We start from the raw sequence: 27,207 nt of genomic DNA, 5'->3' as shown, positions 1-27,207 counted from the left end.
CTACCAGAAAAATACTTAAAAAGGTATCAGAATACATCAAAACACAATAATGTTGATGTAAAGACCCCTGCCAACTAATATCAACACATATTTCGTTTTTGGAGAAATGTTTCTGCCTTCTGTAAGTTTAAGAAACATTGCCTTGTGCCTTGAAATAGTAGTCACAGATCACAGTTTGGACAGCACAGTATAGTACAGAACAGTACAGTACAGTAAAGAAAAGTAGAGTATAGTTCAGTACAGTACTGTACAGTAGAGTACAGTATATTCTACTCTACTGTGCTGTATTCTACTCTACTGTGCTGTATTGTACTCTACTGTGCTGTATTCTACTCTACTGTGCGGTATTCTACTCTACTGTGCGGTATTCTACTCTACTGTGCTGTATTGTACTCTACTGTGCTGTATTCTATTCTACTGTGCTGTACTGTACTCTACTGTGCTGTATTGTACTCTACTGTGCTGTATTGTACTCTACTGTGCTGTATTGTACTCTACTGTGCTGTATTCTACTCTACTGTGCTGTATTCTACTCTACTGTGCTCTGCTGTACTTTGATGTCTAAACTTGTGAAACAAAGACATCTATGATTGGTTCAGATTTAATTTGGTCTTGTTTGGGGGCAGAGCTCATTAAAATAATAGCCCGTGTGTAGAATAATACCCAAATATGCAAAAGAAGATATTGCATATGTAAACCTTTCTGAACCTATTTAGGATACATCACCTTGAAGAGAATGACATTCATATCCATAATCATGCATTTCTGTGTAGTACAGATCACGGACCCGTCGAATTGCCCATAACTGTACAAAACATCAACATCTCTCTTCATTTAGATTCAAAACATTCTCACAATTAATTCACTCACATTTGATTACGCCATCCTCATGAATATAATGGTATTATAGAAAAAATAAATGCTATTATAGAGAAAATTGTGCAAAATTAACATGTTTCTGGACAGTCACAAAACATGTCACAAAACAAATGAAAACCATACATTACTTACATCTCTATGATAAAGTGCATGTTATTAAGATATCCCCCACAGATATCTCACCTCGTCCAATGAGACAGCTTGAGTCATATGATTTAAATGATGCTGGGAATAGCTGGCAACTACTAGATACCACATAAGGTAGCTACAGTTATGTTTCATTATTTAAACTTTTTTTTTTAACCTGAAGTTAAATGCCGATTAAATCCCTCTCTCCATAGTAAAGTTAAAGAAAAGGGCACTGGTTGTCTTTTCAAAATAGTTTAAGGAGGTGGGGTTGGGGTTGTAGTCACAAGGTGAGTGGGAGGGGTAGCTCCGCCTTTCTCCCCGTGGGAAGGGGAGTGCTCCCTCTGAAAAAGCAGAGTCACTCCTTTCCTGAAGCGCTGGTCTCTCACGCTGTATATTATCACATTACAGCAGCTGTTCCCAGTCAGGATCCAGAAGGCTACAAAGGAGAAGTTGCACCAGGTGAAGCCCACCACATTGCCCAGCACAAACACAGCGATGGGGGTGAAGGAAGCCGTGAAGGCAAACGTCAGAATGCTGATCGTCTTGGCGGCCTTGATGTCAGAGAAGGAGGGTCTATGTTGGCAGCCGCCTCCCCCTCCCTCGACCCCCACATTCCCCTCTGACATGAGCTTACGTTTGCGTGTGTAGCGGCGGATGCTGGTGAAGGACAGGATGTTGAATACCAGGGTGCCGCCCAGCAGCGTAAAGTCAAACACGGGGAACAGCAGGAGGATGTTGGCGTCAGAGGGCAGAGTGACTCCATCCCACAGGGGGACATAGTTACACATCCGGCTGCACTCACTGTACTCCAGTGTGAAGTTGTTGCTGAGGATGAGGGGGGCTAGGGCCATAAGGTAACTGCCTGCCCAGGAGAAGAGGATGAGAAACAGGGTGCGTCTCCGTGTCACCAGGTGGTCCTTATGTAGGGGCCATAAGATGGCCACACAGCGCTCTACCGTCATCAGGAAAATAGTACTGATGGAGACAAACGTACAGCCAGCGAAGACTGGACCAATCAGCATGCAGGGCTGCCAGGGTCCCACCAGGCCCCCCATGGAGGGGTCAGTGCCCCCCTGGTACCAGACAGGAGGGGAGCTGGTCACCATCAGAGAGATCTCAGTGTAGACAGAGAAAGGAACCACCAGCACTCCAACCATCATGTCCGCTATGGCCAGAGAGACTGTCAGGAGAGAAAGGTCATTCATAGTTCACACTCAACCAAGTACGGTACAAATCCCTGTGTTCTAAAAGCTGATTTTACATTCAATTCCATGGAAAACAAATCTACAGTGGTGTGTGGAAATGCTTTTGCGTCCTTTGAGGCAATGCACAAAGGAATCCCTGATTGTGACTGAACAGCATTGAAGATTGATTTAGTCCTCTGCTAAACAACAAGCACCGACCGTCTTAATGAATCCTGCCAATATAACCAATACAGGGTGGCAGGTAGCCTAGCGGTTAAGAGTATTGGGCCAGTAACCAAAAGGTCTCTGGTTTGAATCCCTTAGCTGACTAGGTGAGAAATCTGCCGATGTGCCCTTGAGCAAGGCACTTAACCATAATTGCTCCTGTAAGTCGCTCTGGATAAGAGTATCTGCTAAACTACTAAAAAGTTAAATGTAACCAGCAGGCAACATAAACAAACATGCGGACTCTAGAAACAGAACATTAAAGCAGAAAGGTGTTTGAATTTAAATTAATTTCACCTTTCAGTGTCAAGAACACCAAAGGTTGTTCTTCTTCCATGTCAGTGAATATATTGCACCCATGTGTGTAAACATAAGCAACTGACATGTGACTACCATTCTCTCCTATCATAAATCAACAGCATTTCTAGAGAGTAAATGAGCTCGTTCTGAATGAACAAGTCTGATTCAGTGAGTTTGTTTTTTTACCTTTGAGGTATCCCTGTGGTGTGCGGACCTGTCTTGTCTGCATGAAGACGGTGAGCGTGACCACGTTGCCCACCACTATGGCGAAGGCCAGACTGACCATAAACACCACGGCCAGGGTACGGTTCAGCAGGCCACAGCAGCAGAAGGTGCAGAAGGGGGCCAGAGACTTGCCTGACCCCGGCACAACCATGGCTGCTGCTGTCAGGTTGGGGCACACAATCGCCTGTGTGCCCCATGGAACACTCAGGTTGGCCAGGAGGTCAGTCATGGTAGTCCGGACGAGGCCCAGGACAAACCTCACTACTAGGAGAACTTTGTGCTCCTGGTGCCCATCTGCTGGACTGAGAGATGCTCCTGGAGAAACAAGCAGGAACATTATTAACCAAGGTAAACCATCAAACCTGTCCAAAGGAAAACTACAAACACTGCTATGTAACACATCATACAGAGTTGATTTGCATGATAACACTCACATCACCTACTGTGCTGTCTAGCTATATGTTTCCTAAAATGACCTACAGGTAACTGCCAAAATAAACGAAACACTTGAGTAAATGAGGGATACAAAGTTTATTGAAAGCAAATGCTTCCCACACAGGTTTGTGTGTGTGTCTCAGTCACCAGATGTCAACCCAATTAAACGCGCCTGAGACAGCGTTTTCTTCCACCATCAACAAAACACCAAATTATGGAATTTCTTGTGGAAGACTGGTGTCGCAACCCTTCAATAGAGTTCCAGACTCTTGTAGAATCTATGCCAGGCACATTGAAGCTGTTCTGGAGGCTCGTGGTGGCCCTATTAAGACGCTTTATGTTGGCGTTTCCTTTATTTTGGCAGTTACCTATACAGTATGTTCTGCAGATGGACACTGCTAGCGACACCTCACAAATCCCCATCAACGGACAACCTCTATTATTACACAACAATAAAGAAAATTGCTTGGTTTTGAGGTGTTGAATATACTGCAAAATGGGCAATCGTGATGTATTCAAAGGAAATGACATGTACTGTATACTTCCTAAATCATTGTAAGTACACAGTGTACCCCACAGGTTTATGTATGGTGTTTATTTTTTATAGTACTTCTGATATTCATTACTGCATTGTTGGGAAAGAGCCAGCAAGAACGGCATTTCACTGTACTTGTGTACGTGACAATAGAAACTTGGTGTTGCACTGTACTGTAAATTTGTCATAGGCACATCATATTCAATGCACATCACAATGCTTGATTAGGGAATTTGTGAGATCCGTTGTTTTGTTTCACTGCCATATACAAATCAGGTCCAAAATTATTGGCACCCTTGATAAAAATGAGAAAGAAAGACTATAAAATAACAGCCTGTCCTCAAAGACGTAACATAGTAAATGTAAATTTGTGACACTCAAATGAGTACAGTATGATATGTTATGTTCACTGGCGTAGCGCAGTTTCTCTGGACCCCCAGCAAAGTCAGAGTTTGCCCCCCCCTTTCAGATGATGTGGTGCTAGTGCTTCTAGTAGCCTGTAGCTTTGCTTGAATGGATGCATGTTTATTTTTATTTGGTCCTCATTTTCTCATGTTAAGTCTAACGTTTATGTTTCATGAAGCTATAGGCCTACGGTGTCGCAATGCTGCTATTTCGAATGCTGGCTGGCGGCAATAATGTATTTTCTTGTTCAGTAATTAAAGTGGAAAATTCAAACATTTCAGATTGTAAAATAAATGTGATGCAACAGCATACTAAATCAGTACCCAAAAGATATTATTTTAGAATATTCAACTTTCCTATAGCCTACCAGCCATCCTTGCACTCTCTCGCAGTATGGATAGAAAGTTTGTGCTCCATAAAACCAGTCTATTAATGCCAAATAATCAGTCCACTGTCAAAACAATAGCTTACTAGGGCTCGTTTCATTATGCAGACAATGCAGTCTAGCCTACTAGCATATCTATAGCTATATACAGTATTTAGCTGGTAGCCTATTTATATTACACATTGGAACTCGGGGCTAGCTGTCGTGGGCTATCAGTCTCATCACTCATAGGCTTTTACCAGTGTACACGGAAAGGGGGGGGGGGGGGGGGGGGGGTCACTCATGAGCGCTGCTGGGTCCCTGACAGTCATCAGCTTGGTTTTCTGGGAGAAGAGGAGGACCGGTACTCTCTCTAGAGGAACTGTCACTATTCTTGAGGGGAGGAAGAAGAGGAGAAGCAAGGCCACTGTCATTGCCAGGCCCGGGCAGTGAGATCTCTATGGGGACTGGGAAGCTTTAGTGCTAGCTGCTGCATGACTAGGCCTACTAGCTTCCACCTGCGATAGTGTTTCGTCAGTCGAGGACGAGGTGGTAGCTTTGCTGACGTGGTTATTGTCTGTAATTTGGCACGAGCTTGATCAGATAAAGCTTTTTTTGTGGAGTTTTTGTTCACCACTTGATCTTGCCTTTTGTTTATCCATCTTGAACAACTCACTCACTGATTCACCTAACTGTCACTGAGAAATAGGCTAATTAGATGCATGAAAACTATATTGTCTGACTCAGCTACTACGTATGTTGGTTGGACAACACGAACGCTTCGCTCGCTACATGTGAAAATTAAAAAGGATGGTTACTTTTTTAACTTTGCAACTACTTACTACTTTTTTAGCTACTTTGCAACTACTTAGCATTATAGCTAACCCTTCTCTAACCAATATCCCAGGGGTTCTCAAACTTTTTTGTGATAGCAAATCCATCAGTGACCCTTCATAATCAGAACACAACTCGAGTGAGATAAAAATATCATACAAGTAGTTTTACCATGATTTCGTGTCCAAGGCCAGACAAACCAAGTATCGGGCCCTGGGAAGGAACATTTTAAAGGTCCGCCTCTTGGAGAAAAAAAAAAGCAAATTTCCTGCAATTCTACACATTTTGTCATGGGGCAGAGAAATGTTTATTGTTGCAGCTATAAAGCTAATATCCTGCAGTTCTACACATGTTGTCATGAGGCAGAGAGAAAACGACTGTGTAACGAAGACGCTGTGAGTCGAGAAGCAGGTGAAACGTTTAATAAAACAACAAACGAAACAACATAACAGTAGCGTCTTTGCATGAACACAGGATCAATACTGACTGGGGAAGAAACCTAAGGGAGTGCCAGATATAGGGGTGGTAATAAGTAAGGTAATGGAGTCGAAGTGTGCCTCATGACAACGTGCAGGTGCTCGTAATGATTGATGCCAGGTGTGCGTAATGATGGATCCCGGGACCGGTGGTTAGTATACCGGCGACGTCGAACACCAGAGGGGAGGAGCGGGAGTAGACGTGACAGACTGCCACCTCTCATTGAAGCCATGGAAGTTCAAGGCCGGCCACGCCACTGCAGGCATTGTTATCAGACAACAGGATCCCCCATAATAGTGAAATAAATAAATAAATAGAAAGTCAATCATGGTACCAATAAATGCTTCTAATACACCAGATGTATGTCCTTGAACCAAAAGCATTTTTGAAACAGTCTGTTTGAGATACAAGTTTGAGGTGGCTTTTTTAAAGTATTTTTTCTTCAATTAATGCGTCGGCCACAAAATGATTTGGATATGAGTTAACAGAACATTGACTTTTAAAAGTTAGATTTTCACTGGACAATTACTTTAAATTACAGTGCATTTATGTAAAAAAATATATAGTATTGAAGTATTGAGATGAAAAATGTATAATAGGTGGAGTACTGTGTATACCAATAGGCCCATGTAGCCCAAGGTTTAATAACATACATTGTAGATTAATAATATTACATTGTATTGTATTACACCCTCTAAACTTCCACGGATCCCTTGGGCAAAATGTGTTTTTTCTGTTGTTGGATCCCCCCGCCCCCTTTTGCCCTCAGAACAGCCTCAATGAGTTGGACCATGGACTCTACAAGGTGTCAAAAGCTTTCCACAGGGATGCTGGCCCATGTTGAATCCTTCCCACAGTTGTGTCAAGTTGGCTGGATGTCCTTTTGTCCTGCCCATTCACCCTCTGAATGGCACACATACACAATACATGTCTCGATTGTCTCAAGGCTTAAAAATCCTTCTTTAACCTGTCTCCTCTCTTTCATCTACACGGATGGAAGTGGATTTAACAGGTGACATCAATAAGGGGTCATATCTTTCTCCTGAATCCCCTGTTTTCAATACAGGTATAACGACACTGAGCTTTTTTGGAAAATGTTTTATAAGGTTGGAGAACACATTGGGAGGGATCTTGAAACTTTGCCGCAAGTGGATCTTTTAGCAAGACAATAACCCCAAGCACACGTCAAAATCCACAAAGAATTGGTTAATTGACCACAAAATAAACATTTTGAAATGGCCGCCTCAGGATTTGATCCCCATTGAAAACCTGTGGTTTGAATTGAAGAGAGCAGTCCATAAACGCAGACGAAGGATATCAAGGATCTGGAAATATTCTGTATGGAGGAGTGGTCTAAGATCCCTCCCAATGTGTTCTCCAATCATCATTAAAAAAAGTTTTCAGGCTGTGTTGTTATCCTCGCAAGGGGAGGATGCTAGAGTATTATTTTATTACTTGTTAAACAAAATCTCTTACTCTGAGCACTTGCATTAGTATAAAATAATATAATTTTCTCTTTTTTTGCATTCAAATACTGTATATCAGTATTTGTATTATATATTTTATACAGTATTTTTTGCTCATCTTTCTCAAGGGTGCCAATAATTTGGGACTTGACTGTATGTAATCAAATAGTCCATATTTCAGAGGTACCTTTTGTATGGGGTAAGATGGAAGCCAAATGTTCCTTCTAAATCTTGTTATTGCGTAACATTTTTATGCTTGTCTTTGAAACTGATAGTCCAAGAGTACTCAATGTTCAGAACCAGATTTTGGCTTCAGCTGACAACTACATACTTTTCAATCTCCTACACAATATCCCCTTGACTGGTGTGCATGAAGATATAGAGAGAGACAAACATCTAGCAAGAAAAAGGCAATTGGAGGGAACACTGACAGATCAGCACAACAAGACTATGGATTTTTACATTGGCTGCAGTGAGCAGAAAGCAAGAAAACAGTAAAAAAATGTGAATGTGGAAATGTGTAAAAGAACAATTGTGAATCCGACTGAGTGAAAACAACTCACAATTCTCCTACATTTACAGTCCTAGTTATCATTGCCCAAAACAAAGGGAATTATTTCAAACATCTCACACATTTCGGCTTATTGTATCCATTGACTAGAATTCATATATATTTGGGTTAAAAGACCAATTCAGTGGAAAAACAAAATGGGGTAAAAATAGCCCAGCCCAGTTAATATTGACTGCAGCTGCAGTTCCTCAGGCAGCAGCACTCCCACTTCATCTTACGTTAGGGACACAGATCAAGGGTTCTCCAGGGACTGACAGTATTCTTCAAGCTAATTACATCCAGTTTATTTGGGGTATCAGGTAGCCTAGTGCCTAGTGGTTAGCGCGTTGGGCCAGTAACCAAAAGGTTGCTGGATCAAATCCCTGAGCTGACAAGGTAAAAATCTGTCATTCTGCCCTGAATAAGGCAGTTAACCCACTGTTCCCTGGTAGGCTGTCATTGTAAATAAGAATTTGTTCTTAACTGACTTGCCTAGTCAAAATAAAAGGTTAAATTGACAGCACCTTGTCTTTACAAGCCAGGTAGGAAGGTTAGTTCACCTGACAAACCAGAGTCCATTTTTAAAAATGTTATTAACATTGAGGATGAGTGCCAGCAGGACCAGCCTAAGTGACACACCTCACATGTTTAAGATAATGCACACAAAATAATGGAGCCCTTAACCTTCACGGCACATTCAGCGTTTTTTTTCCTCTCCATGCAATCTTCGAACAGACGTATGTGTGTGTGCAACAGGCTGAATGAAGCTAATGAATCCAACCTGGACAGAGAGGCTGCATTGTTTTGTTCATTATGAGCCATGCCTATAGACCAATCACCATGACTAAATAGCTCAACTAAGAGCAGCAATTTACTCTACAGGCCATAATGGGAGGTGGAAGCTCAACTTGCAATATTTAACGATTTATATAATTATTTATATAATGACACACAACCAGTGGTGTAAAGTACTCAAGTAAAAATACTTTAAAGTACTACTTAAGTCATTTTTTGGGGGGTATCTGTACTTTACTATTTATATTTGACAACTTTTACTTTGCTACCTTCCTAAAGAAAATAATGTACTTTTTACTCCATACATTTTCCCTGACACCCAGAAGTACTTGTTATGTTTCGAATGCTTAGCAAGACAGGAAAAAGGTCAAATTCACACACTTATCAAGAGAACATCCCTGGTCATCCCTTCTGCCTCTGGCAGACTCACTAAACACAAATGCCTTGTTTTTAAATAATGTTGGAGTGTTGGAGTGTGCCCCTGGCTATCTGTAAAAAAAGGCAATAAAAAATGGTGCTGTCTGGTTTGCTTAATATAAGGAATGTAAAATTATTTATACTTGTACTTTTAATACTTAAGTATATTCTAACAATTACATTTACTTTTAATATTTAAAACCAAATACTTTTAGACTTTTACTTTCCCTTTTACTTCAGTAATTTTCTATTAAAGGTATTTTTACTTTTACTCAAGGATGACAATTCAGTACTTTTTCCACCACTGCACATAACTGAGATTTATAGCTGGTAAGATCCCTGAGTGGACCAAATCAAAACTGTGGGGATAGAGAAAATCTGATTACAGCTATTACTATAAATTAAACTGAGCCTTACACTGAGCATTCCATCTCAATTATATGAGGATTAAGCACGACTAAGACTTGAAATCAAAATGCTGAACGAAAGAAAAAAAGCATTTTGTTTGATGGCATACAGATTTATCTTTTAAGCTTCGGGGAGGTACAAGATCTGTACCCTTGTTAAACGTCTTTGGTTGTAACTAAAGTGGAGATGACAGGCGGAAATGTCCCATGTGTGCCCATAGCAATGCCTGAGGCTGTGGGGGACACTGTCACAACAAATACACAACTGATCCTCACAGCAAGACATGACTTCATCCACACAATCTTTGAGTTTTACAACAAAACAAATCTCACAAACTCCAAACCAATGCAAATGACAAAAGAGAAGCAGTATAACAATAGACTAACAAATGCCCTTGATACAAATTAAAATGGATATACAGGCGTCTGTGCAAAGTAAAATGCCTAAGTGGTAGGCAGAAGTGTGTGGTGAACCTTTGAGAAGCTAGCTGGGTAAGGAGGGCTGACTGGCCACGGGGCTCATGACACTTGTGTTTGTCATGCATGCAGTGGATGTGTGTTTGTTTGTGTGAGGAGAGCCGTGGCGGTCTCCTTGGGTGAGAGGCGTGGAGAAGGCTGTTAGATTAGGGGCTAGGTCAGGGCTCCCACTCTGGAGCAGGAATAATGGACAGGCCATCTCTACTCGATGTCCCCCCAAGCCAGGGCTGTCTTTACTGTCATAGCCTAGCTGTACTAGAACACAGCAGTGACTTCATCTCTCTCACACTCCCTCTCCTCCTTTTCTCTTTTCTACCCTTCTCCAAAGTCCACTCAATCTATGACGACTCCCCATACTGCATATCTCTTCCCAGCCTTCCCTTTCCACACCTTCTCTCATCTACCTCTTACTTTCTCTATCAATCCCTTTTATTTTGCTGTTACAGGATGTGTGAAGAGCACTGTGAAAAGCACTTTATTCCTGAATCTAGCTATCCGTTGATCTATAGGTGACTCCTCGCTTGCTCTGTTGATCTTTGTTGTGTTTGTTAACCATGTACAGAAGTCTCATTGTTCTACTCCCTGTCAATATACTGTGGTCTCAATCACACTCTTCTAATGAACAGGCAACCCACCCAGAGCACGTCACTCCATCAACTGTCCTGCTGTCTGCAGCTCTAGGGAGAGCCAGCAGCACAGGACTTACTGAACAAAAGCAACACATATTGTGAGTGTGACTGTATCTGTGTGTACGGTATGAGAGAGGGGAAAGAAGAGCGATACAGAGACACAGAACGTCATTGTTCTCTACACTCAATCATAAAAGTTCACTTTCCAAAGCACATCTTTGTATTTTTTACCTGGAAGCCATATCAAATATAACTCAGATTATAAGTAAATGCATAGTAACAGCTCATTACCACAATTAAACTAAACAACACAGCCTCTGTCGACACATCATCTGGCTTCAGACAGAAGCTGTTGAATATTTTTTTTACCGCAAACATAACATACAGTCTGCAAGCGCATGAAATATACATAACTCAGCATCTGGTAGATATTCAGTTTTCCATGTTATAAACAGATAGAAATGCCATGCACCACAAGTGATTAATTTCAATAAAAAGGCTTACTTCAAGTCTAGCAAACCAAACACTATAATCTCAGTACAACATGCAGTTGAACACACGTACAGTATATAAACAATCAAGAGAATCTCACCTGCATTGTCACTGCAGTTGTTAAAAGTCCACCTTTAGTGGCTGCAATATTGTGGAGAAGTTTATGGTCCAATGGTGATTGATGCCCTTTTCGGAGTAAATCCGGCTGATAGGAGACAGGAAATGTATAGTCCTTGTATCACGCTGCCTCCACAGAATTCGTACACCTACAGTAGACAGAGAAGCACTGCGTCACTGTACTGTCTTTCTTGAATTCTTTATTTACTTCACTCTCTGTGTTTCAGCCTTCTCTATCTGTCTGTCTCTCTCTCACTCTCTCTCAACCTCTTTTGCTTTCTCTCTCTCTCTCTAGTAGTCTCTGAGTCTCTCTCACATGAGCACGCTTTCTCCCTCTTCCACAATTGCAGCTGCAAGCTACAGTCCACACACAGCAGCTTCTCTCTCCCAGTCTCTTTCCCCCACACTCTCTCTCCCACATCCCCTCCTCCTTCTGTCTCTCACCACTCCAAGCGACTTATATGCCCTATGTCTTGTGCGCTCTCTACATTCATATAAAAAGGTGCCATCTGTCCCCATAAGAGAACCATTTGACAAACCTTTTTTGGTTCCAAGTAGAACCCTTTTGGTTCCTGATAGAAACATTTGGGGTTCCATGTAGAACCATTTCCACAGAGGGTTCTACATGGAACTAGTGCTGAGCGATAAGTGTTTTTTGAGCTCGGTTCGGTTTCGGTTCGATTATTTAAAAAATAATTACGTTTTTTATTTTGTTTACAATAATTTTTAAAAACATTAAATGCTTTATGAAATAATGGCATTCAAATGATTTTAGAGGTTTTTAATTGAAATTCTAAAGCCAACAACAGTGAACATTCACATTCAATTTTTTCTGTCAGGTCCACATTGGGTAGACATTAATAGAAAAGTAGGAAATTACTATGAAATAATACAATATTTCAGTTGTGTATATTACTTAGTTTTTATTTGATGGCTTTATTATTTTTAATTCCTTAAAGTCATCCTCTCATCTCTGCTCAGGCAGTAGCAGCTAGCCAGACAACGTTATCTCTGTGCTCCCTGTACTGTACTGTCTTTAGTCATCCTATTCAGCTAGGCAAGCCTGCCTAAGTATGTTGCAGAGCTGTCTGACAAAATCATTTGACTAGCTCTTCAAAGTAGATAACCAACCTAGACTGGGGGGTAGATGTAACTTAGTAAACGATATCTGGGACACTTCAATTATACTGAACAAAAATATAAATGCAATGTGCAACAATTTCAAAGATTTTACTGAGTTACAGTTCATATAAGGAAATCAGTCAATTTATTAGACCCTAATCTATGGATTTCACATGACTGGGAACACAGATATGCCTCTGTTGGTCACAGATACGTAAAACAATATTGGCCTCATTTTGGGCCTCAGAATCTCGTCACGGTATTTATGTGCATTCAAATTGCCATCGATAAAATTATGTTCGTTGTCTGTATTTTATGCCTACACATACCATAACCCCACCGCCACCATGGGGCACTATGTTCACAACGTTGACATCAGCAAACCGCTCGCCCACACAACGCCACACATGTGGTCTGCGGTTGAGAGGCCGGTTGGTCGTACTGCCAAATTCTTTAAAACAACGTTGGAGGCGACTTCTGGTAGAGCAATTAACATTAAATTATCTGGCAACAGCTTTGGTGGACATTCTTGCAGTCAGCAGGCCAATTGCACGCTCCCTCAAAACTTGAGACATCTGTGGCATTGTGTGACAAAACTGCACATTTTAGAGTGGCCTTTTATTGTCCCCAGCACAAGGTACACCTGTGTAATGATATTGATGTTTATTCAGCTTCTTGATATGCCACACCTGTCAGGTGGATGGATTATCTTGGCAAAAAATAAATTTTCACTAACAAGGATGTAAACTAAATGTGAGAGAAATAAGCTTTTTGTGCGTATGGAACATTTCTGGGATATTTTATTTCAGCTCATAAAACATGGGACCAACACTTTACATGTTGAGTTTATATTTTTGTTCAATCGAGTATGATGTTACGAATTACAATTCGTATGATATGTTGCTAATTGCAATTTGTACAATATGTTATGAATTTCAAATAATACAATATGTTACAAATTTGCAAAACTTCAAATTTGTTGTGGCTAACGTTAGCTAGGTAGCTAACACTAACGTTAACTACGTGGCTAACGTTAGCTAAGCTAGAGGATAGGGTTAGGGGTTATTGTTAGGGTTGAGTTTAGGAGTTTGGTTAAAGGGATAAGGTTAGGGGAAGGCTTAGCTAACATGCCAAGTAGTTACAAAGTAGCTAAAAGGTAGTTGCTAATTAGCAAAAAAATTAAAGTTGTACATGAGATTCAAATACACAGCCTTTGGGTTGCTAGACCCAACCACCCACCCAACTTTTGTTTTTGCCATAATTAACCTTTGTATTTGTATTTGTCAAATGGGAGTTGAGCATCGTGTCACCAGAATAAGACCCTCGATATTTATTGGAAAGGAGCACCAACCTCATCACCGTGCACTTTCAACACTGTGAAATTCATCATAATATATTTGATCTGTTGCCTAATAAACTGCATGGTTTCCTGAGTCGTAGTGGGAGGGCCACACTCAATATCATCGCGTGACAAGTTTACTTCGATATGATGGAAATTACATAAATATTTGAGTTTAAAGGCGTTTCCACCACCATTTCTCGCATAATTAATTCTACAGACACAAAAATATCCCACCATGTCGAACGAATTCAAAACTGTGGATGAAAACGTGGTTAATGTAGTTAATTGCGAAATTTCTGCGCTGAACTAGGTTGAATATTTGGTTGATGAAAACTACAACTCCCTTCAGCCTAGTGTTCCACATAGTTCTTGACTTGATTTCTCTCGTGAATGATTTGACTTCCCTCTAGAGAACGGCGCGTTGGGATCACAAAAATACGAACTAAATGGAATTCAAGTCATTGAACCGACATCGGTCAATTAGTTGTTGAATAACCGGAGGAAAAAAAAGAAATTTCGGTTAATCGCTCAGCACTTCCCCCCTCTCGATCCCTCACTCCAATGCTTAATTTTAGCCGGATCCTACTGTAACAAGATCTGGCACCTCTCCGTCTTGGACAGTTTCGTTTTGGCCGGATCCGGTACCTTTTCTGGCATGAAAAATAATTGTCACTTTTTGCAATGTAAAGATTCTAATAAACGTATTCAAAGTTCATTCGAGTTGCCTCTTCTTTAATCCCCCCAACACAACTTGGAATTCGAAAAAAAACAAGCCGAATCATGATGTCAGTGATCTTCAGGTCGGAGCTCTAGAAGAGGCCAGAGTTCCCCACCTGGAATTTCAAATTGGATGGCAATCCAAAACAAATTTTACCAGTCTGATCTCGTTTTCCCTCAAATTTCGCAGTTGTTTTGAACGCACTGAAGTCAGAAGTCGTAGATTTCCCAGCTCCGAGTTCCCAGTTTTGAACGCAGCATTAAAACAGATTGTGCCAAAATTTCCAATCGTAAAATGACGTAGAGTTGCATTAAATGCGTTTATAAAAAGGCCAACAATTTTCTGGACCCTAGGCCACAAACCTTTTTTCCCATGTGGGCAACTTCTGTAAATGCCTCTACTTACTGCTCTATGCCACTACGCAAATGTGATGATATGCATGCAATGCTTTCTTATAAAAGTTATATTTTTTCCTCATGCGTTCCGGTTACTCAGAGCTCCCCAGGTCACCCACCTCTCGTGCTCACTTGTTCCGGCAACTCCTGATTTACAAATTAGGCACTGCCTAGCTCTTTTTTCTCCCTCAGTCAGTCTTTTTCCAGTAACTCCACAGTCAACAACGTCTAGCCCAGGGGTGTCAAATTCGATTCCCAAGTGTCTGCGGATTTTTGGTTTTTCCTTTCAATAAAGACCTAGACAACCAGGTGAGGGGAGTTCCTAACTAATTAGTGACCTTAATTAATCTAAAAGTACAAGGGTGGAGGGATAACCTGCGGACACTTGGCCCTCTGTGGAATGAGTTTGACACGTGATCTAACCATTACCTAGCTCTCTCTCTCTCTGTGGCTTGTATTCTTTCCCCTGGCTTCCTTGTTTGGGCACTCTCTCCCTCCCATACTCGCTCTCTCCTCTTCCCCCTTTCTCTCCTGTCTCCCCCTCTCTACTCTGTTCCTCTCTCATTCTTCCACCCCTGGCAGTGCACTCTTAATCCCCCGCCAGAGTCCATGCCCTTGTAGAGCAGAGAGCATACGCTGGCGACCGTCAGCCCAGCTCCAGTAGATGAGGTAGCAGCATATTGCTTAGGGGCCCTGGCATGGGTCACATCCTGCTGCAGCCCTCAGGAAGGCACCATCCCAGTCAACTCCCCCCTCCACTATCACTGCACTTCATGTGTAAGCACTGAGCATGCATGGCTGCTTCATCCAATCATAATAACTTATCACAATAAAATAACAACAGCTTGCAGTCAACGGTAGATCCATATAGCCAGGTAAACACTTCTTCAATCACTAGATGTAATATTGGGGTGGTGAACTATTAATGACTTACCACATAATTGTTAACAATATATAAATTAACTTCATATAAATGCACACACTCAATCTCATAGCAATATAACGAGGTCATTCTTCTTTCCGATTTGGATAACCTGTCAACGTCAAAGCATTCCCCCTAGCATGTCCATGTTTGTCTTGTCTTATAATGCATTTGTGTGGTATGGAGTCCACATACCTACAAATCCATAAGGCTAAATTAAAATGGTGTGCTGACTGTTAATGGAGTGGGACAAACATATGACTTCACTGTCTGTTGTGGCTTCAAGCTCATGTAATGAATAATACAACAGTCTCCACCTGTATCAGTGCAGTCAACGGGCTGACAGTTGCTATTTATATTTATATTTTCAGCACAGCACTTCCCTCCAAGATCACACTCAGTCAACTTGTCCTTGAATTACACAGACAAGATAGCAAAACAATACCCAGAGAAAAGACAGTTCATTATCCTCTTTTAAAAGCTAATCAGCATGTAGTGACATAGCCTGATGCAAAATAGAAATTCCAGGAGAAAAACTCTCCATGTAACTAAATTATGCTCTGAATGAAAGTGAAATCAAATCAAATCAAATGTATTTATATAGCCCTTCTTACATCAGCTGATATCTCAAAGTGCTGTACAGAAACCCAGCCTAAAGTAAGCTCACCCATGCGGTTAATTTGACTAATTTTCTGAAATGACTTTTGTTTCTCATAAGGGGATGTTGCTAGCTAATGAGTTTGTCGGTCCACTCCAGCTGAATAATATGTATAGAGATCCTATTAAATAACTGTTCTAGTATTCTAATTCATAATTCTATGGTCATATGACCCACAATGAGAGACAACTGGGGAATGCAGCTGATCGGTAGACTACTGCGCTGACCCAGGAAGCACTGCTCCCATTGCCTTCCCATGCCCTCCGCCCATTTTCTCAGTCAGTCACAGCACCCCACCCACCCTTTCCCCCACCCCCTCCCACTTAATGACCCCATACCTCATTATGTTCTGCAAAGTCCCTTGGTGTCCTCTCACCATATTTATTTGTATTTTTAATTGAACCTTTATTTAAACTAGGTAAGTCAGTTGAGAACAAATTCTTATTTACAATGACGGCCTACCAAAAGGCAAAAGGCCTCCTGCAGAGACGGGGGCCTGGGATTAAAAATCAAAAATAAATACAATTTAAATATAGGACAAAACACACATCACAACAAGAGAGACAACACAACATATGGTCCCCCACAGCACAGCACAGCACAGCACAGCACAGCACAGCACAGCACAGCACAGCACAGCACAGCACAGCACAGCACAGCACAGCACAGCACAGCCCACCCTATCTCTTTAAAGGTACAGCACCCTGGTAAGAATGTGCTGTATTTTCAACCACATGGCTGTCAGGTAGAGTCATCGCATCTGTACTGAGAGTGGTGTTATTTATATTTTTGCTACGAGTGCTTTACTATGTAGATTCTCCTCTTGTCATTTGTGAATTATTCCATCCTGTTTTAGAAGCACTCTGATGTAGCCAATGGTAATCTGCAGTTTGAACCATAACAACGTTTTAGTAAAGGGATGAGGGGATGGGACTGGAGAAATGAAACCACTTTCAAAATTATAGACAGAGTTATGAATGCAAGGACTGACCAGCCATGCTATCAAAGTTATAGTTTTAACCATGTTTTGAGGCTATACAGTGTTTGTTTACATTTACATTGTTTTCAAAAAATGGCGTTAAACAAGATTATATTTTGCATTCTGATGGGGTACAACAGTTAAACCACGGTCATGAGGCAATACATAAATAGATATATTGCAAAGTTGTTTACAAGCAGCCAGCAGCCAGTCCTCCAGACCGCTGCCTGAGCGCCTTTGTCTGCTCACACAAGCTGTGCTCTGCTTTGATACCAACACAGAAATATATAGAAAGTCACTGATTTAATATTTAATATTTGTAACGAACATCTAACAACAGATGACTCGGTGTCTGTTTGTATGTGGTCTGACAGAGGTTTGAGGACAGTGAAGGTCAAATGCGTAAACATCATAAATGATGGCACTCTGAAGCAACAAATCTATAAATTAAACTGTTGACAGGATTATATCTTTGCCCCTTGGTGGAGTCAATCAAACTAAAAGACGTCAAGAAAGTCCACAGCCCACTTGCCTGACTCCTGCTATTCAGAAGAGTACATTTTTTTTATTAAGGGTCTGGAAAAATACACTTCACTATTTACATATATAGAGAGGCTCCTCAATGGGAGCATCACTTGTGAATACAATTAATTCAACTGAAATACAATGAACTCTTATGACTCAGAGCAATGGATTTGAAATATTCTTTCAAAATAAAATATATCGAAGAAATGAATGACGTCCAGAGTTACAAGATTCCTGTAGTTGTCGTTCAAGACTATGTGATAACTTGTTGATCTAAGGAGGTTTTGAATGTTATATGATCACATATGACTCAGGCATTTGATGTTACCTGGTTCAAAGGGACAGTTCTCCATCCTCTGATTGGCAATCAGTGTGTGGTGTAAACCTTTGTTGATTCCGTATTGAATAGCAGTGATTGAATCAACATGAATAGCTTGAAACATTCATGACTAAGACCTTTGTATAGACAGACATAGTTATCCTGACTTGTGCTGCAGCGAAAGTAGAGAGGATGCTGAATGCGTAGTACAGCAACGTGAAAGTGCAACCATACAGAGGACAGCTGAAGAGTAAAGGCTGGTAACAGTGCACCAACTCGTCTCTTTCTCCTGCTTTGAAAACCTTTTACTGCAGAGGACTAAATCAGTGTCACACAGAGTGTTTCTTGGTAGTCAAACAAATCTACTTTGAAACAAAAGTACTCCACTCGTAGGAGTGGAGTAGTTTGTTCATAACCATCCTCCTTTTTGAGGCCACTAGGTCATTTGACTGCAGGAAAGGGCTTCAGCTGGAATCCTTAATTGGTGAAACAGCCACGTCCGTTTGGGATATTACAACAACAAAGAAGTTACTGCAAACAACCAACACTGTTTTTCCCTCTGACATCATTGCATGCGTGATAGAACAGCACAATATGTACTGCAATTTTTTGACGTCGCTGCCGGAGTCTCCTCTACTCTGTTTCAACAACAAAACAAAAACAATAACAAAAAAGACACACACACACACACACACACACACACACACACACACACACACACACACACACACACACACACACACACACACACACACACACAGATTTGGCCTCAGATCCTCAAGAAGTTCTATAGCTGCAACAATGAGAGCATCTTACAATCCTACAATCTAAACTTGATGCCCTCAATCTCACACAAATTATCAATGAACCTACCAGGTACCACTATAATCCACTATAATTGAGAATTTCAATAAGCATTTTTCTACGGCTGGCCATGCTTTCCACCTGGCTACCCCTACTCCGGTCAACAGCACTGCACCCCCCACAGCAACTTGCCCAAGCCTTCCCCATTTCTCCTTCTCCAAAATCCAGTCAGCTGATGTTCTGAAAGAGCTGCAAAATCTGGACCCCTACAAATCAGCCGGGCTAGACAATCTGGACCCTTTCTTTCTAAAATGATCTGCCGAAATTGTTGCAACCCCTATTACTAGCCTGTTCAACCTCTCTTTCGTGTCGTCTGAGATTCCCAAAGATTGGAAAGCAGCTGCGGTCATCCCCCTCTTCAAAGGGGGAGACACTCTTTTTTTTCAATTTAAAGTTTTTTTAAGTTTTCAATCAACCAACCAAACACATTCCACATTCACAGATGTGACTTAAAAAAAAAAAAAAAAAATTATAATAATACAAAATTATATACACATACATACACATACATACATATATACATACATACACACACAAACACACACACATAATAATTATAACAAAATTTAAATTATAGAACTTGCAGCAGCACTATCAAGGTTCTTATTAGCTATTTCCAGCCTTAGCTGAGATGACGAGCCAATAATTAGTTTTTAGATTTTACAGCACCTTACACAACACGCATCTGCTCATCTCCCTGATTCCCCCATTCACTCTGTCCAATTTGAAATATAGTTGAGTAGTGGAGACCAGAGTCTATCAAACTTGGGCTGTCTCTTGTGGAGGTCATAAGTGAGCTTTTCAAGAGGGAGAAAGTCAACAATCTGGTCAATCCACATTTTAAATGTAGGAGAAGTATTAGAGGCCCACAATAGAAGAATACATTTCTTAGCAAAGTATGTAATGGTCATGAGCAAATTTTCTCTGTCAGGATCAAGAACAAAGTCCTGCTGGGCATTAAGAAGATAGAGACACGGGGTCATATCAAACTGTACCTCTAGTATTTTCTGTGCAGCAGTATGTATATTGCCAAAATCTGGCAATCTCTCTACAGCTCCAAAATACATGCATATAGGTTCCACTTTCAGAGGTACATCTTTTACAGTTAGGAGAAATGTCTGTTTTCATTTTATGGAGTCTCAAGGGAGTGTAATAAAATTTGTACAAAAATTTGTAATTAGATTCTTTCATTTTTACATTAGTAGAGGAGCAGTATACCCTGTCGCAAACCTCCGCCCATAACTCATCACTGATAGTCAGACCAAGGTCCTTTTCCCATATTATTTTCAAAGGAGTAAAGGAGGATCCTCCTTTCTCAGAAAGGAGTCTATAGATATAGGATATTTTGCCTTTAATGGATTGTGCTGTGACAAGAAGGGTTTCAACTTCATTCAACTGAGTTCTAAACCTCCTCTTGGAAGTAAATGAGGAGATGACATGTCTAATTTGAAGATATTTTAAAAAATGGGATCTTGGCACATTGAATTCATTGCAGAGCTCTTGAAAGGATTTCAGTGTAGTGGTCTTCTGATGAAATAGGTCTGAAAAGGTCCTGATTCCTAGAGTATGCCAAAGATTAAAGTTGGCATCCCTCAGGGCTTTTGGCAAGTCTGGGTTGCCTACTATATGCGAGTGAGAACATATTTGGGAGGAGATGCCCAGGTATTTCTTACAGTCCCTCCATGCTAGTAGGGTGCTGTAAATCACAAATGTTTTGGCTATGTTGCCCACTTCACTAAAGTTATTAATGAATATAGTTGAGCTTAGTGGCAATGAACCACAGGATTGGGCTTCTATCTGGATCCACGTTGACTCTTGTCTGTTTGTGATCCATGTTAGCATGTTGCGGATTTGGGCAGACCAGTAGTACAATTGAAGGGAGGGAAGGGCAAGACCACCCTTAGATTCAGGTTTCGATAGAGTGGAGAGCTTGATCCTAGGTTTTTTATTGCCCCATATAAATTTGGTGATGCTTTGGTTAATTGTTTTGAAAAAGGAACCTGGGAGATAGCATGGGAGCATCTGAAATAAATAGTTCAGTCTAGGGAGGATGTTCATACGGATTACATTAATTCTTCCTACTGAGCTAATTGGGAGGGAGATCCAGGTTTGGAGGTTGTTCTTGATTCGATCCAGGAGTGGAAGATAATTCTCCTTGAAAAGCCTATTCAGATCTGGTGTTATGAATATCCCAAGGTATTGAAACCCCTGTGTCTTCCATTGGAATGGGCATAGTGTCTTCATAGAACTGGTGAGTGTAATATTGAGAGGGCAGACAGTGGATTTGTTCAAATTAATCTTATAACCTGAAAACGTGCCATACTGAGCAATTGTGTCTAAAATGGGAGGAAGGGATTTCTCAGGGTTGGATATGTAGAGCAAGACATCATCCCCGTAAAGCGAAATCTTGTGCTGCAGGCCGCCTGCAGGAACACCCATAATACTTGGATTGCTCCTTATCAACTCTGCCAGAGGCTCCGCCCCCAACAAGTAGAGCAGGGGGGACAGCGAGCACCCTTGTCTTGTGCCCCGTCCCAAAGGGAATCTGTCAGAGTTCAGTCCGTTAGTAGTCACCATGGCATTTGGATGAGAGTATAGTGATTTGATCCATTTAATAAAGTTTGGGCCCATATTGAACTTTTCTAAGACTGAGAACAGAAAGCTCCACTCCATCCTGTCGAACGCCTTCTCAGCATCCAGTGAAGCCAGCAGGACAGGGGTCTTCTGTGCGTTTACTTGATCAATAATATCAAAAAGACGGCGAATGTTATCAGAAGAGTATCTGTCTCTAATAAATCCAGTTTGGTCCGCCTTTATTATTTTGGGAAGAAGAGTGTTTAGTCTTTTGGCGAGCAATTTGGTAATTATTTTGTAGTCGAAATCCAACAAGCTTATGGGCCTGAAGGAGGAGCAGGATAGGGGCTCCTTGTCTTTTTTGAGCAACACTGTAATGCGAGCTGTGTGCATTGAGTCTGGGAGAACTCCGTTTTTGCAAAAATCCTCCAGCATTGGCATGAAAATAGGGCTAAGCTGGGGCCAAAAAGCTTTGTAGAACTCTCTGGGGAATCCATCTGGGCCTGGGGACTTGTTAGGTGGCATGGAGGTAATTGCCTCCAGGATCTCCTCAGGAGTGAAGGGGGAGTTGAGATCTTCTTGGTCGGTCTCTGATAGTTTAGGTAGCGAGATTCCCTCTAGGAAGGAGTGGAGTTCTGCCTCCGTGTGTTTTCTCTCAGAGGTATATAGTTTGCAGTAAAAATCATGAAAAGTTAAATTGATATTTTTTGGGTCATATGTGACCTCATCCTCTGCTGTTCGGATAGCCATAATTGTACGCTCTGACTGCTCTTTTTTTAATTGATAAGCAAGCAATCTACTAGGCCTATTGCTATACTCATGGTATTTCTGTTTAGTAAAGAAACCTTTTTTTTTAATCTCCCGAGTATAGTCCAAATTCAGTTTGGCTTTGGCTGCTTTAAGTTGACTCCAGGAGGTGCTGTCTGGGGATTGTTTATGTACTTTTTCACAGCGTTCCAGCTCCCTCTCCAGATCTAGCCTGTGTGCTTCCATTGCTTTTTTCTTAGAGGAAGCATATGCAATTAGATGACCTCTTAGTGTGGCTTTAGCAGCGTCCCACATTGTGGCCGGAGAAACAGGAGAATCTTTGTTGTCTTGTGTGTAGTTGTCTATCCATGTAGTTACCAATGTATGGAATGCTTCGTTTGATCGCATGGAGGTGTTGAATTTCCAGCTCTTTGACCTCGGGATGTTTTTGCAGAGGTCAAAGCGGAGGTGGACAAAGGCGTGATCCGAAAGCGCTATGGGTCCGATTGTACACGTGGCTGAATTTATGAAACTCTTTGGGATAAAAATGTAATCTATACGGGAGTAGGTGTTATGGACATTAGAGTAGTATGTATAGTCCATAGATGAGCTATTAGTCTCTCTCCAGATATCTATCAGTCCCATCTCTTTAGTAAGAGAGTTCAACATCTTTGCAGATCTAGGATTTGTGGTGGGGACTTGAGATGATTTGTCTAGGGTTGGGTTCAGGGTACAATTAAAATCTCCGGCCAACACTCCAAAGGAAACACAATGCTCATTGAACAGGGTTATCATTTTCGACATAAAAGCAGGAGTATCTGTGTTAGGGGCGTATATGTTTAAGATAGTAATTGGTTGCCCATACAGTGACCCAGTTATCAAAATAAATCTCCCCTCCGGATCAGATATGTTTTTGTCAATTATGAATGGAACATTCTTATGGATAAGTATTGCTGTACCTCTACTGTTGGATTTGAAAGATGAGAAATACACCTGTCCCACCCAAGCTCTGCGGAGTTTGGCATGTTCAGCATCACAGAGGTGTGTCTCTTGCAATAGCGCGATGTCTGCTTTTTCCTTTTTTAGAGCACATAGTATCTTTTTCCGTTTTATTGCATGGCCTAGACCGTGGCAGTTCCATATCAATAGATTTAAGGTACTAGTCATCGTCATCGAACAGTAATCGAACTTTAGTGCAAGTCATCTCTGGGTAAAGGTGGATAGTAGTTACAGCTGCGTTCACATAAAAGGAAAATAAATGGTTTACATAAAATAACAATCTCTGAACACCCCAGCCGAGTTCACAAACAACTCGACATATCCCGTTGGATCTATTACCTCCCCGCTCAGTCACAATTCTGTGTTCCAACAAAAAAAAACGGGAACAGTTAGCAACGCACAACGTCTCCCTCTCCCCACCAAAGAAATGCCGGGGGAGACACTCTTGACCCAAACTGCTACAGACCTATATCTGTCCTACCCTGCCTTTCTAAGGTCTTCGAAAGCCAAGTCAACAAACAGATTACCGACCATTTTGAATCCCACCGCACCTTCTCCGCTATGCAATCTGTTTTCAGAGCTGGTCATGGGTGCACCTCAGCCACGCTCAAGGTCCTAAACGATATCTTAACCGCCATCGATAAGAAACAATACTGTGCAGCCGTATTCATTGACCTGGCCAAGGCTTTCGACTCTGTCAATCACCACATCCTCATCGACAGACTCGATAGCCTTGGTTTCTCAAATGATTGCCTCGCATGGTTCACCAACTACTTCTCTGATAGAGTTCAGTGTGTCAAATCGGAGGGCCTGTTGTCCGGACATCTGGCAGTCTCTATGGGGGTGCCACAGGGTTCAATTCTTGGGCCGACTCTCTTCTCTGCATACATCAATGATGTCGCTCTTGCTGCTGGTGAGTCTCTGATCTACCTCTACACAGACGACACCATTCTGTATACTTCTGCCCCTTCTTTGGACACTGTGTTTAACTACCCTCCAGACAAGCTTCAATGCCATACAACTCTCCTTCCGTGGCCTCCAACTGCTCTTAAATACAAGTAAAAGCATGCTCTTCAACCGATCGCTGCCTGCACCTGCCCGCCCGTCCAGCATCACTACTCTGGACGGTTCTAACTTAGAATATGTGGACAACTACAAATACCTAGTTGTCTGGTTAGACTGTAAACTCTCCTTCCAGACTCACATCAAACATCTCCAATCCAAAGTTAAATCTAGAATTGGCTTCCTATTTTGCAACAAAGCATCCTTCACTCATGCTGCCAAGCATACCCTCGTAAAACTGACCATCCTACCTATCCTCGACTTCGGCGGTGTCATTTACAAAATAGCCTCCAATACCCTACTCAATAAATTGGATGCAGTCTATCACAGTGCCATCCGTTTTGTCACCAAAGCCCCATATACTACCCACCACTGCGACCTGTAGGCTCTCGTTGGCTGGCCCTCGCTTCATACTCGTCGCCAAACCCACTGGCTACAGGTCATCTACAAGACCCTGCTAGGTAAAGTCCCCCCTTATCTCAGCTCGCTGGTCACCATAGCAGCACCCACCTGTAGCACGCGCTCCAGCAGGTATATCTCTCTGGTCACCCCCAAAGCCAATTCTTCCTTTGGCTCACTCTCCTTCCAGTTCTCTGCTGCCAATGACTGGAACGATCTACAAAAATCTCTGAAACTGGAAACACTTATCTCCCTCACTAGCTTTAAGCATCAGCTGTCAGAGCAGCTCACAGATCACTGCACCTGTACATAGCCCATCTATAATTTAGCACAAACAACTACCTCTTCCCCTACTGTATTTATTTATTTATTTATTTTGCTCCTTTGCACCCCATTATTTCTATTTCTACTTTGCACATTCTTCCACTGCAAATCTACCATTCCAGTGTTTTACTTGCTATATTGTATTTACTTCGCCACCATGGTCTTTTTTTGCCTTTACATCCCTTATCTCACCTCATTTGCTCACATTGTATATAGACTTATTTTTCTACTGTATTATTGACTGTATGTTTGTTTTACTCCATGTGCAACTCTGTGTTGTTGTATGTGTCGAACTGCTTTGCTTTATCTTGGCCAGGTCGCAATTGTAAATGAGAACTTGTTCTCAACTTGCCTACCTGGTTAAATAAAGATAAAATAAAAATCTTGACTGGCTGCTTCGCCGTCTGGTATGGCAACTGCACCTCCCTCGACCACAAGGCTCTACAGAGGGTGGTGCGGATAGCCTAGTACTTCTCTGGGGCCAAACTCCATGCCATCCTGGACGTTTATACCAGGCGGTGTCTAAGGAAGGCCCAGGAAATTGCCAAAGACTTCAGCCACCTAAGCGCATGGACTGTTCTCTGTGCTACCGGAGCAACGGGTCTCAGACCAACAGGCTCCAAGATAGCTTCTATCTTGAAAGCAATTCGACTGCTGAATAGCTTCTCCGACTATCTGTACTAACTCTACCTGCACTGGCTATATACACATTCCCATGTCTCTATCCACACACACAACACACACACATAACACACTCACGCATACTGATGTCACATACACACGCACATGCCACCACACACTCACACCCAGCATATGCACTGCTGCTACTTTTCACTCTTATTATTATATTTATATATTTATTTAACCTTTAACTAGGCAAGTCAGTTAAGAACAAATTCTTATTCACAATGACGGCCTACCCGGCCAAACCCGGACGACACCGGGCCTATTGTGCGCCGCCCTATGGGACTCCCAATCACGGCCGGATGTGATACAGCCTGGATTCAAACCAGGGACTGTAGTGACACCTCTTGCACTGAGATGCAGTGCCTTAGACTGCTGCGCCACTCGGGAGCCCCAGCCTTCTGTACATGTACATATTTACCTCAACTACCATGTATCCCTGCACATTGATATGGTATTGGTACTCCTTGTATATAGCTTCATGCTTGTGCTTGTGTGCTTTTTTATATTTTTATCTAAAACTCTACATCTTTGGGAAAGAGTTTGTAAGTAAGCATTTCCCTGTTGTATTTGGCGCATGTAACAAATAACATTTGATTTGACACACACACACACACAAATACACACACACACACACACGTGAAAATGCTAAATGAAATGGATGGATGGCTGTTTTTATCTGTACACGTACCTGTACATCATGTCCTGTCCTGTAGTGTGATACCCAACACAACACACAGGTTCCAGTCTGGAATCACAAGGCCTAAGGACAGTCAGTGGTTGTGAGAGTGTGACATAGAGCCACAATGACGTTACCAGTCTTATGTAACATCAGGCACTAAGAGCATGACAGTTCAGAGACATCAACAGCATTACAGTGCCAGGCAAGCAAGCAAGTAGGCAGGCAAGCAAGCATGGCGTCCATCCCTCTGTCCTTGCATCAGTCATTGCGTTATGCCAGCCCGCCCACCTGTTTCAGAGACATGAATGAATGATACCAATGAGACCATCTAAGAGACAATCTGCTAACTCGTTAGCTATGACACAGTTCCTATTAACAATGGCTGTTTTATATGGTGTAATTACACTGATGAGGTACATGATACTGTTCAGCCAGTATCAATCCCTAGATCTACAGTAATATAAGTACACGACAACATACTGTACGTTGTACGCTCACCTCTTTGCTACAAAGCACTGCAGCTTTTTTTCTGTTTGTCAATGAAAGCCTC

At 41.7% G+C, this 27,207-nt stretch overlaps 1 protein-coding gene across 1 annotated transcript; it reads right to left on the bottom strand.

Moving 5' to 3' along the window:
- Positions 1 to 463: 463 nt before the first annotated feature.
- Positions 464 to 26,769, bottom strand: LOC120046364 (trace amine-associated receptor 13c-like). The gene is made up of 4 exons (XM_038991548.1): positions 26,667 to 26,769; positions 11,326 to 11,491; positions 2,904 to 3,257; positions 464 to 2,188 (listed from the first exon to the last, which is right to left on the bottom strand). Exons 3-4 carry the CDS (start codon positions 3,169 to 3,171, stop codon positions 1,263 to 1,265), a joined length of 1,194 nt encoding a protein of 397 aa, XP_038847476.1. The 5' UTR covers positions 3,172 to 3,257; positions 11,326 to 11,491; positions 26,667 to 26,769; the 3' UTR covers positions 464 to 1,262.
- Between the last annotated feature and the right edge of the window lie 438 nt (positions 26,770 to 27,207).

This window comes from Salvelinus namaycush, chromosome 1 (genome assembly GCF_016432855.1).
Source record: "Salvelinus namaycush isolate Seneca chromosome 1, SaNama_1.0, whole genome shotgun sequence".
Taxonomy (NCBI): domain Eukaryota; kingdom Metazoa; phylum Chordata; class Actinopteri; order Salmoniformes; family Salmonidae; genus Salvelinus; species Salvelinus namaycush.
The sequence above is the reverse complement of the archived record's forward strand: the minus strand, read 5'-3'. Positions and strand labels throughout refer to the sequence as shown.